General features: G+C 39.4%; 1 protein-coding gene across 2 annotated transcripts in view; it reads right to left on the bottom strand.

Annotated features, from left to right (window-relative positions):
- ptpn4a (protein tyrosine phosphatase non-receptor type 4a) overlaps nucleotides 1–12,962 on the bottom strand; it is a 90,835-nt gene that overhangs the window by 41,996 nt on the left and 35,877 nt on the right. For both annotated transcript variants that reach the window (XM_062431139.1, XM_062431138.1), the window contains exon 2: nucleotides 9,779–9,933. In XM_062431139.1, coding sequence (XP_062287123.1) covers nucleotides 9,779–9,916 — 138 coding nt within the window. In that variant the 5' untranslated portion in view covers nucleotides 9,917–9,933. The remainder of the gene's footprint in view (nucleotides 1–9,778; nucleotides 9,934–12,962) is intronic.

Raw genomic sequence — 12,962 nt, forward strand, 5'->3', positions numbered from 1 at the left:
GAGCGGGCGGAAAGAGGAAGAGAGATAAAAAGAGAGAGAGAAAAAGTGGGAAATCATTTATTAAATACGTCATTAATATGACATTGTTTCATGAGAGCAGGAGGAGCGAGAGGATAAACTGTGGGACCACACGTGGAGCACAAATTCACACCTGGTCCGACTACGACATTGAGAGAACGAGAGAGAAGAAGAGAAGAGAGCGTGTACCTCCATCAGTGTGCAGCTAACACACACACACACACACACACACACACACACACACACACACACACACACACACACACACACACACACACACACACACACACACACACACACACACACACACACACACACACACACACACACACACACACACACACACACACACACACACACACACACACACACACACACACACACACTACTGCTCTCCTGGTGACACACTTTTACAGCCCAGTGAGTCTGAGTAAAGTGTGCGTCTCTCTGTGTGTGTGTGTGTGTGTGTGTGTGTGTCATAGGCTACTTTCTGGGACAAATTTCACACTTTTCACCTATTTTGGGTCAGTGGTTAAGCTTAAGGTTAGGTTTAGGCCGGTAGTGGTTATGATTAGGGCAAGTCTACAGGAAATTAATGTAAGTCTATATAAATAACCTCGAAAGTGACTGAGGTAAATATGTGCGTGAGTGTGTGTGTGTGTGTGCGTGCACCTCATTAGGTGTGAGTCCAGTCCGAGACCCTCTGTGCGCCATGCTTCCTTCACTTCAGCTTCACTATGACATAAACTTTTAACATGCATGTCTAAGTATAAAAATGCTCAGACTATATTGGGACGGTTAAAGAAGGAATTTGACTAAATCTGATAAAAACAGACTGAATTAGACTCATTGACATGCAGACTGTCAGGCCATGTCGACGTAAAGAAGGCTCAATGTTAAAAATGTTGGACTTCTGTCCGATTTGGACTTCAATCAACACTATCATTTATTATATTTACTGTTAAGAAAATGAAATGTGTTATTGGTCTTTCATTGTACTGCTGTTGAGGAAATCACACCTAAAGACATGCTCCTATCTGACTGTCATGGGATCTCTGTCGTGTGATTGGCATGTGATCTATTTCTTGATCATGCTAATTTGTTGCGCTCCATAAAGACAAATTGGCATGAAACCAACTAGGGGAAAAAAAACATGTTTCTGTTGTTTTTTTTATTAGCAAATAAAACGTTTTAAACAGTGATGTTTAAATATTTGTGTGGACAGAAAATGTCTGATTTGTCATTTATGTTACAGAAAAAAAAGACTAAATATAAGTGGCTGAGTGACTGAGTGTATGATGAATAAAATATAAAACTGGGCTCAGAGTCAAGCTGGCAATGCAGTTAAAAAGGTCGACAATTTTTAACCAGACTGGGGTTTTAGCAACAAAATGAGGAAGTGAAGTAACACGCAAGCTAATCCGATGTTTCCCCATGTAGGACTATTCATAGACACGTCTGAGAAACTGTGTGTATGTGTGTGTGTGTGTGTGTGTGTGTGTGTGTGTGTGTGTGTGTGTGTGTGTGTGTGTGTGTGTGTGTGTGTGTGTGTGTGTTTGTGTGTGTCCACTGCTTCCCCTTTGTATGAGGCAGCTTTTCAACTTGGATGTGGGAGCCTTCTGTGCACTTTTTACCACTGTGTTCCCAGGAAAACCATCAGCACTCTGTGTGTGTGTGTGTGTGTGTGTGTGTGTGTGTGTGTGTGTGTGTGTGTGTGTGTGTGTGTGTGTGTGTGTGTGTGTGTGTGTGCGTGCGTGTGTGCGTGCGTGTGTGTGTGTGTGTCGGTGCTAGCCTCCTCTGGTATAATAAAAGCAGGAGCAAACAGCCATACATTGTTAAAACTGAGTCAGGGAACATGGGAGCAGGCTAGCATGTCCACATTTTCACATGAAAATAAAGATAAGAAGAGGAAACGTGATGAAGTAAAAAAAAAAAAAAAAAAAGACATAAAAAGGTGGATTATGAAGAGGAAAACAATCCTAATATCAACATCACAGTAAAAACACTTATTGCTAAATTGAGAACAATACTTGATATTCTGTATAGAAAAAAGAATGACTGAATCACTATTGTTGAATTATATGGATGGTATTTATGGAAAAGCATCACTCAGGCTTCAGGTGTATACCTAACGATGCCTACAGTACTCACCACTGTACTTTTTACCAAAACAGTTGGCTGCCTGTTCCTGACTGGGTTGGGTTGTTTTTTCACATATAAAGCCTTATTACAGTTACTGCCACCATATATTTCATCTCTTCTAACTCTGAAGTCACATGATATTGAATTGGTACTCACTCACTCTTACAACTCACCTTACACTTTGCCTGAAACTCTTATTCCTATACATAATGTTACTTTTTTTACTACATTTTTTACTATTATTGTTTTTTATTGCTTGTGTTTACTTATTTCCCCACTGTGGGACTACTAAAGGAATATTGTATCTTGACTACAGGTGTTAAAGGTCTTATTTTAGACCTTTCATACAGGCTAATGCAATTAGTTGATTGACAAGCTGATAATGAGACACAAGTGACAACATAAAGTAAAGGAATAAAAAAACAAAGAACAATTAACAGACAAAAATTAAGACCCAAGCACGCAAGAAAGAAAAAGAATGATTAAAAAAATCTTTAGAAAATGTAAATAAAAAAGGTAAATAATATGAAATAATTAAATAAATAAGTGAAATAAGAGAGAAAAGAGAAACTCTTCCTCCTTAATGGTCTTTCTAGGTAAAATAAAGGTTAATAAAATATTAAAACAACAGCAGCAGAACTCCATATTGTGGATGGTTTAACAGGCTGGATTCTGAGTGAGAGAAAGACTCTCAAAGACAGAAAGAAAAACACAACCACACACAGAGAGACAGAAACAGACCAACAAAGAGACAAGAGAGAGAAAGAGGAAGACAGAGAGTCATAGAGATGCACAGAGAAAAAGAGAGAAAAAAGGCGAGCGTGGAAGAAGAGAAAAGGAGTGATTGACGATTCAGGCTCGGGGAGAGACAAACGCTCTTTGTGTTGATCTTCATCAGTCCACCAGCAACACTGACTGAAATAGTGTCTGTGTGCGTGAGAGCGAGGAGAGGAGATGGAGACATGGTGATAGAGAGCAATCAGAGCACAAGAGATAGAGAGGAGAGGAGAGGAGAGGAGAGGAGAGAAGCTCTAATAAGTGGGTTTATCTTCAGCGTTAAGAGGAGGAAAGACCCTCCTCCAAAAATATCAATAACACTGAAGAAGACCTGATAATCCGAAGTTGCACTGAAGGGGAAATCCATTGATTTTTACAAGCAGGTCAAGAAATGACACACAACATGTGACGTTTATGTTTTGTTCCCGATCACAGGAAACACAACGTAAGTGCGGTGGGTGTTCATGTTTGTGTTAAGGAATGATGGAAGTTCAGGAATGTGTGAGGCAGCTTGTCCAGGCAGGAAGAGAAATACACGAAGGAGGATTTTTCTTTACCTCTGTCTTCCTCTCTAAACACACACACACACACACACACACACACACACACACACACACACACACACACACACACACACACACACACACACACACACACACACACACACACACACACACACACACACACACACACACACACACACACACACACACACACACACACACACACACACACACAAACAATTCCTGCAACAAAAACTCCAGAACAACCAACCAGAAACAGAGACTTGAAACAGGAATGTGACTCACTAGAGTCTAAATATTGATGCTCACAGGCATGGGCGTTGATTTGTGTACGAACAGTAGAAACATGTCAGTGCTAATATCAAGCTGTTGATCGATTTTCCCGCTCAATATGTTTTACCAATCACAACCAATCTAACCGCTTTAACCCCACATAATCTCTGCATTATTGCATATGTGTCATCATCAAGATATCAATATTATTTATAAACTAAATCAGCCATAACTTGTTTAATTCACTTGTTTATGACAGTCAGGCGTCATTTAATTGTGAAAATCCTGTCAGCAGCAGCCTGAGCAGCACAGAGACGCTCAGACAGGTGAGCTGCAGCCTCTCAGGTGAGCTCTGACATCAGGAGATGAATACAAAATTATATAGATAGAAGTTTTTTAGGTGATTTAAAAGCAGGTTTGCGTGTCACTGTGGTATATCTGTCATGAAACTATTGAGAAACTGATAGAAGGACACACAATCTCAGGTGAGGTTTGAAAACTTCACAGAGACGAGTTACAGAGCAGCATATTACCTACAGCGTTATATACATTTATTTAAAACCAAATCTACGTCCATGCTCACATGTCTGTTTAGCAGCTGTGATGTAGTTTTCTATCATATCAGATGATCAGCTGATTGATAAATTGCGATTTCACCAATTATCACATCTACAACTGAGCCAAATAAATCCATCTGCATGATTGAAAGCCTCAGAGCAGCTATTAAATAGACCCTGAGGTGAGACTGTTTACTCAAAAGCCTTTCTATTTACGATTAAATAATCTCTTTGGCCTTTATCTACAACATCAGCTAAATAACATAAACATACACCAACAGGTTTTTTTCCTTTCCATGCACAATGATACATCACGCCTCCATGTTTCTGCACAGAGAAGCACCTGAGCAGCCGCACCCATCCCACAACGCAAACGCGAAATATGCTGAAGTATTCTCTCCAATGTTTTCACTCTAACACGTACTTAAAATGAAACAATTTAACAAAAACACAGCAGATGTAGAAGTCTGCAGTCTGTATTTTTGGGTGTTCCAGTCACAGAGATGGCTCGTTAAGTGTTGGAGCATTTTTCTTACTGCACGAAAATGAATAAGTGTCTGGGTTAGTGGGTCAACAAAAAGGGAATATAATGTATGGAGTAGATATAATTGCTACTGTGTTTTATTCAGTGTTATATTCAGTAGAATACTAACCATTTTGCAGGGTGTCATACTCTCACTTTTGGAGATAATAGTCATCACTTCCCATCAGTGTCTCGTGTCAATTTAAAGGCCAACGCCTACATTCCTCTGCTCCTCTCTATCGCTAATTAAAGCTGCTTATAGAGGTAAATAATGGTAGATTTAAGATGGGATAAAAGGAAATGGTTGAACTGTTTTTCTCTGTATTTTGCCATCATTAAGGCAGAGTTTCAAACCTCAACACTGTGTGTACCAACCAATATGTGAATTTGTGATATTGAGCTCTACAAATAAATACAAATAAACTGACTTGACATCATGTGTCTGTGGCCCTGAGTATCAACAAATGAAAGCTCCAAATACCTGATGAGATTCGTGCAATTTTCTTTAAAAAAATCAATAAATGTACTGCTTTGAAAAAATATAATACTCCTATCATTTTATAAAGTTACTTACATTTAAACTACAGCTGTTTTTTGCAGCATTATTTATTCTTTGCCTCACGCTGCTTTTAAAACTTGCTCATTATTAACAGCTACTTGATTGCAAAATAGCTCTTGTCTCGCAGACAGCTGAATGTTTATGCGGTGTGTGCCGGTTACTACGGTTACTAGCTGCAGTGTTTCCCACAGGTCGAGCATTTACTCGTGGTGGTGGGTGGCACAGCGTGTGACCGATGTGCATGCAGGGACTCATGCAGTTTAGAGGTGGTGGTGATAGTGGGGGGGTGGGGGTTGATTTCTGTGAGCTACAATTTACTGATGTTCTTAAACGCCTCACATGCAGGATATCAGTAGATGCTAGCTAAGCCTTGGTTACTGCAACAAGTGCAACTCAAACACAAAAATAAGTTAGTTTGGATTGTATCTACCTGAGCAACCCGTCAAAATAAAGCGTATGTATGTGAGACTTTGTGCTGCATTTGTCACTTTACTCTGAAAGCATCTTGTTTCTGCTCCTACTTTTGTATTGATGAAGAGATGAACACGTTTATTTTGCAATTTCAAGCTACAACTGATTCCTCTTGCAAATCCTATCTACAAAATCATCAAAACAAGCCCTCGTGTGCACCCTCCCACCCCACCCCCTCCACCCCCCTTCACCACTGGCACTCTGGTTCCCATGACAATAAGCGAGTGCTTGTGGATTTTCGCTCTCCGCTAGAGTGAAGGCCAGTCGGCCAGCGAGAGGATCAATAGAAGTATTGTTGCTCTCAGGATGGCTTGTCTTTCCAGGAAGTTGCTGCTGCAGGGGTCTGATCAATGACACTGACAGAGACCGAGTCATTCATTCAGTAAGTCGAGGGGTGGGGGGGGTGTAGGGGGGTGGGAATGGGTGCAGCAGGAAGCAGGGAGGTTTGAGAGAGGGAGAGAAATGTGTGGGGAGAAATATAAAAAGAAGAAAAGTTGGTAGATGAGATTTTATAGCAGAGTTTGTATTGATAGAGATCCACAGTGACACTTATTATTTTGTGACTGTGCTCACTGATGTAAAAATAATGACATTTAAATGATTAAGAGAACAGTAAAGCTAAATGGTGTTAGACAACTTAATGTGTTGTGATGTGTTTTTCTCCATTCTGTATTTTAATATCCTCAGTATTACCATGATTGACACAGAAACACAACGCTCTCTCCTAGACAATATTATGATTATCAGTTTCAATTATTTTAACTTCATTTCTGAGAAGTCACATTTCAATTTTGGCATGTTGGACGGCTAACACTACTACAATACCCATGAGCCTCAGCTGCTTTATGCAGAAGAAGCCAGACTCAGAGCTACAACTAATTCCAAAAGCTTCGATCTTGAATTGTGAACAAAAAGCGGCGCCGTAGAAGTATGGCTGGGCAATATGGGAAGAATCAAATATCACAATATTTTTGACCAAATACCTTGATATTTATATTGCGACAATATTGTAGGGATGACTATCAGTGCTTTCACAAAATAATTACGCAATGAGATTTTTGATAAATAATCATCAGTACTGTGGATATAATGACTTAAGTGGATAAAGGCAGATCAAACAATTGTTTGTTAAGCTCAGAAAATTACATTTTTACTGTTATGAAGCCTTTAAAAGCAGGAAAAGAACAACTCTTATCACATATCCCGAGATTCAAAACCGAAGATGATCTCTATGAAATATCACTGATTTCACCCAAAATTGACCCAGAAATTGAAACTGAACTGATTCACACTTCAGGTTTTTCAATATCGTAATCTTTAGCGGCACACATGAATGAGATTTAAGCTCAGTACCTGTAGTACTTAATCTCTGCTCTTTAGTTTTTATGTAAACAGTCTTCTACTTTTGACTTTTTACCAAAGAACCAGATGTTTTCTCATGAAGTTGTTCGTCATTCGTCCTGATGATTTAACCATCAGTTTCATGCCAAGCATAAGTACTTAAACTGTGACTCATGTAATGCCATCTATGGGAAAAATTCATTATTACTACCAGTAACAAGGGTGCCCTAAATCTCCTCCCACTGTGCTGTATTAGGTTTCACTTATCTTTTATTGTATTCAGGATTTATAAACAAATAAACTTTAATACTCTAATAATCGTCTTCCCTCATTACTGCATGACAATATGAAGAAAGGCTTCACATTAATGTACTATAAAAGAAGAAATATGTATCTAAAATATTTGTGGGGGAGCAACAGGAAGTAGGAAAAAAAAAAGATTCATGTGGTTTCTGCTTTACATAAACATCATCTGATTCACATATTCACCACTCCCTATTTAATAGACGCGCAAGATTACTCAATAAAAAGCTGCATAATAGAGATTTTTGGACACTCATCATCATTTTGTGTCATCACTGACAGCTGCAGAATCACACAACAGTGATTTTTACATCGAAAAATGTAGCATATTGCACTGTGGGATAGTTAAAATAAAGTAGTGCACATGTGATGGACACTAATTAAATATCTTTTTTTTTTTAAAGTGCTCTCTACCCCCAAAAATCACCTAATACAAACTAGCTTGTGACAAAAAATCATATATTTTTTCTTTCTCTTTATCTTCTTGCTTTTAAATCATGTCAGCCCTCAATGTGACTGTCACAATGTGCATAACAGACATGCACCCCTGCACACACACATGCACGCACACGCTCACATGCATGCACCCCCTGCATTCACACACACACTTCAGCGCCGACAGGATGTGATCTGTCAGAAGGGATGTTATTAGAGGAATTGTACTTTGTGAGTCACTAAAGGGAAATTCCCTCCTGATGCTGACAGTAATATGCTGTCAAACACATGGTGACAGAAAGACACAAAGACAGACAGACAGAGAGAGAGAGAGAAAGAGAGAGAGAGTGAGAGGAAAAAAATAATAAAAAGGAAATGTGGTATCACATAAAGTGACAGACAGCTGTAACATCAGTCACCAGCCAGCCTGATGTCTGGTTTTTGTGCACAGCATGTCGTACACACACTTTACATGAACCAGACACACGCAGACACACAGACACACACACGGTCTGTCTATCCCCTTAAGGTGTGACTGAAAGCTTGTAAAACCAGATAAAGACTGACTGAGTCTGATCAACCACAGAAATCAAGGCTCTGGAGCTCGTATGAGAGCATATTCAGTCAGGAGACCAAGCAGCAAGACACACTATGGGTTTAAATATGGGCTCTGTGTTAGCTGGCATTGAATTCTACTGAAGTGCTCTTGAGCTTTACTCTCCAACTGTGTCAGGAGAGAAGATTGAACTTTTAAGGATAGTGACGACATGACAGGAAAAATTCAGAGTGGGCTGCTTCTTAAAAACATCTGCATGCATGTACAGACACACAGAGGCATTTTCCTCCCCACTGACTCTCACCTTAATTTGAGGTGGGCTTGAGGGGAAATTCATAGTTATGGAAGAAGAAGAGGAGGGAGGGTGATGAGTGGGAGGAAGATTTGCAGTATCAGTCTTCTCCGTTCTAGTGTTTGTGTGTGTGTGTGTGTGTGTGTGTGTGTGTGTGTGTGTGTGTGTGTGTGTGTGTGTGTGTGTGTGTGTGTGTGTAGTTTATGTGAAGTAACGTGTGCTTTATGGCTTTATGTAGAGGCAGTGAATTCTTGTGATTTTGATGCACTGTCATTTGATGGGTTTAGGTAAATCAATGGGTTACCTAACAATACAGTTGATTAATACATGATAGTAAATTACTGGATAAGCTGGTGTGTTAAAGTAGAATAAAGAAAAATATTCTGTGTAATCTCACAACTATAAAATACAGGTAACCTTTTACAGGCAGCTCGGTATTTATTAGATTAATCATACCAAACCCAACAGTAAAGTCATTACTTATATATGAATTTAAACACATTTTTATTCTTTGGCTTTTAACTCTGTATGAGAGTTGTCGTTGTCTTTGTCTTTTGTCTGCTATACTAGTGTCATATTTTAGTTTTTTGGGTTGTTGTTTTTTTTTTGATTGTTCAGCACTTTGGTCAATTGCAGTTTTTAAATGAGCTTTATAAAAAAAAGAAAGAGGAGAGAGAAGAGTAGGACTAGAAAAGTTCCTTACTTCATCCTACACCCTTTCAAACATTGAATGGTAGTTATTTTGTTGTTTATTTAAAAAACGCTGCTGTCATTTCGCTGCCTATATATTTTATTTTGTTATTCTAATATGTTCGAATAAATAAACTAAACTAAACTTTGGCTTGACTTTTGATTTAACTTTTCAAAAAATGCTTTTAATTTAATGCTATTGCACTTTTTTCATCTGTTTCAATCAAGTTCAAGTCCCGACAGGCACCGAGAAGCAACTGCCTTTGTCTTTTTCTATAAGATTTCATATACAGTAAGATACAGTGAGCGGTACTTACGCTGACTTTGAACGCCTGGACGGTGTTGTCCAGCAGCAGTACGTTGCACACAACCTGTGTGTGCTGCCTGTCTCGCTCCAGCTCCGTCGCCCGGACATTGTAGGATCTGCCAGCAGGCAAGCGGAAGCGCGCGCTCATCACGCTCCTGCCAGGGTCTGCATACAAAGAAAGAAACAGTAGAGAAGAGAAAAAAGTACAATGAGTGACAGAAACGGCAAAAGAGGAGCAGAACAGACCAAAAGAAGTGGAGTTTCTTTGAAACGTGAGCTGATCTGTGTAATTCCCTGTAGTGTATACATACTATATAGCACTTTAAGTGTGCTTTAGGTGGCAAAAACTCACATTAACATGTAAAATAAGGCTCAATCCATGCTACAAAAGAGCACAATATGCCAACATACAGTTTGATATGATGTACTTTTTCCCCCCTGCTGCACCACAACAAGGCAAGCCTGTGCAAGCAACGACGACCGACTGCTTCATGAGAAAAGAATGTCAATGAGTAGGCAAGCAGTGGATTCCCTGAGCAGGGGTACGTGGAAAATACACAGAAGATGTTCAACATGTTAAATTGTCTCAAAATATGATTTTAAATATGATGTAAGTAAAAGCCAGTCCCCTTCTAATTATAAGAAATGTTACTTTTTGTCCTTTTTTAAGAAGGAATATGATCTATACTTTCATTTGATCACGTCACCATACTCATGCCAGGCTGGACAAACTACTCAAACAGTTGAGGCTGAGGCTGCTCATCACTGCCGATAAGTAACAATAATCCAATCTGAGGCTGCTTGTTACTACTGAGGCCACGTCTGACTGCTTCCCTTGTGATTGTGAACTGCTCCAATAAGGGGCTTGACCCCAAATTTACACTGAGGAATGAAAAAATGAATCCTTTATAATGAAGAAATGCATTCATTTTAACTGAGACTAACAGTTTTATAAGCAGAACACTATTGTCAAGCGTATATTAGATTATAGTAATTCTAATTTAATAAAACTGCATTGAGAATTTCAAAGTTGTGTCGTTTTTTTGTTGGGTTAACATGTGCATTGGGGTTTTTTGTTTTTGGTGCCTTTCCTGTGTGCCTCCCTCCTTGTTTTATTCTTAGGTGATCCATCATGACAGGAGACATAATAACCCTGCATGGGTCATGGCCCGTCATCAGGAGCTGCTGTATCTGTAGCGATGGCTCTGTGTGAGTGTATTTGTGTGTGTATATAGTATATATGGAAGGCTCTCTGCATGTCTGAGTTGCTTGTCACTACACATCAGCACAAACCCCCTCCACCCCACACCCTTCATGACCACTGGCAGATGGTTTGCACACACACACACACACACACACACACACACACACACACACACACACACACACACACACACACACACACACACACACACACACACACACACACACACACACACACACACACACACACACACACACACACACACACACACACACACACACAGATCTATACGTGAGAACAGTGGCAACAGCTTGCCCCATCACCTCCACACATTCAAGCTTCACACGCACATTTTCATTTATCTTTAACAGGTGGTTTTCAATGTGTATATAAGTCCTGTTAGTGTCACGCCATTGTACACATCTTAAAAACACTTAAAATATGTAGGGTGGGTACATTTTGTAAATATCTCTGACACGCTTATTTTTTTAAATCTTCGATGTTTGGCTGCGTGACATGTTTGCTGATGTCTCATCGTGATAACTTGTCGCAGTTTAATCTTGACACACTGGCGGGTGAAATGTTTCTACCAAAAATAGTCGGGTCATAAAGCATCTCGCATGGTGACTGAAGAGGAAATTACTCATGTTTGCCCCTATGCAGCGTAGGCACGGAGCATCGTCTAAACGCTGTTGTAAATCTTAAGGTTTTTGACTCATTCTCAGAAGGTGAGTTAAAAAAGAAAAAGTTCATTTCAGACCATTTCAGATCATACAGGAAATAACATGTCAGATCTCACAGCACAAGTCTGTGAAACGCTCCACAGACTCCACAGACTCCACAGACTCAGCGGTCACACCTGTACTATGTTTTATTTATATAACATCCTGATAAGCCTGACTGATTATCAGTTTACCGTAGGACCAAGTAGCAGTGAAGAGGTGCATGAAAATGTGTATAAAGAGAAGCTTAAGTGCTAAAATATTCAGAGTGTTAAACTATTGCAAAGGAAAACAGTTTGGAGGAAAAGAACCGCAGGCATTTCTGAGTTTGTTCTACTTTTTGTTGCTTTTTGCTTTTTTTTTTAGTCCAGAAAAAGGCATTTAAGCAGCTTCTTAAAACTATTTCCATAAACAAACTAATTGATGACTGAATTTGACTACATATTAAATGTGCACAGCCTAACACTCTCAGAAACTATATGGACACTCACACTGCTATAACTAACTGATGAATCATCATATTGGTGGGACCAAGCCCCCCAAGGAAGAGCGCCATGCTTTTAAACATTACATACTGTTCAGGGTCAAATCTGACCCATTTTTTTATATTTGCAGGCTGTAAAAACACCATATACACATTTATTTTAGCCAGACTTTTCCTAATGTGACTCAAAGGATACAAAAATGGAAAATAAAGTGCAGCAGTTTTTGACTTCAGCAGCTGGTACACATTATTATATGTGCAATTGTACTCATTTGACCTGAGTTGACTTAAAAAAAGCATAAATCAGCATTTAAATCAGCATTTAAACATCTTTTTTTCCATAAGATTAATCAACCATTTGTTAGTGTATGATAACTGGGGAACTAACCGGGAAATTTATAAATGTGAATTGGTGTAGAGACTAATTATGAGTCATAATATGAACAGTATGTAAGAGTTAAGCCAATCTGACATAGTGGCTGAATTATTACAGCATGATGCTATTGGGCCCAAAATGACTTTTTCCTATAGACTTACATTCTGAAAGAGACGGCTAATTTGTTTTTGAGCGTCACAAACCCACAAAATGACTCGTTTTAATCTGCTCTGTCCGATCGCACTTTGAAAGTCTAGAAGAGGGCTAAAGAGGAAGCAGCCGGCTCAGCCAGCTGAAGTCACTAGTGAGCTAGCTCTGTGGGCCCAGTGATGTGGAAGCAAAGCGGAAGAGGAAGAACCCAAAAGATAATTGCATGCACCACTGAGCAGCTTTCATAGGAATGAACGG

The sequence above is a fragment of the Scomber scombrus genome, chromosome 13, assembly GCF_963691925.1.
Source record: "Scomber scombrus chromosome 13, fScoSco1.1, whole genome shotgun sequence".
Classification (NCBI taxonomy): domain Eukaryota; kingdom Metazoa; phylum Chordata; class Actinopteri; order Scombriformes; family Scombridae; genus Scomber; species Scomber scombrus.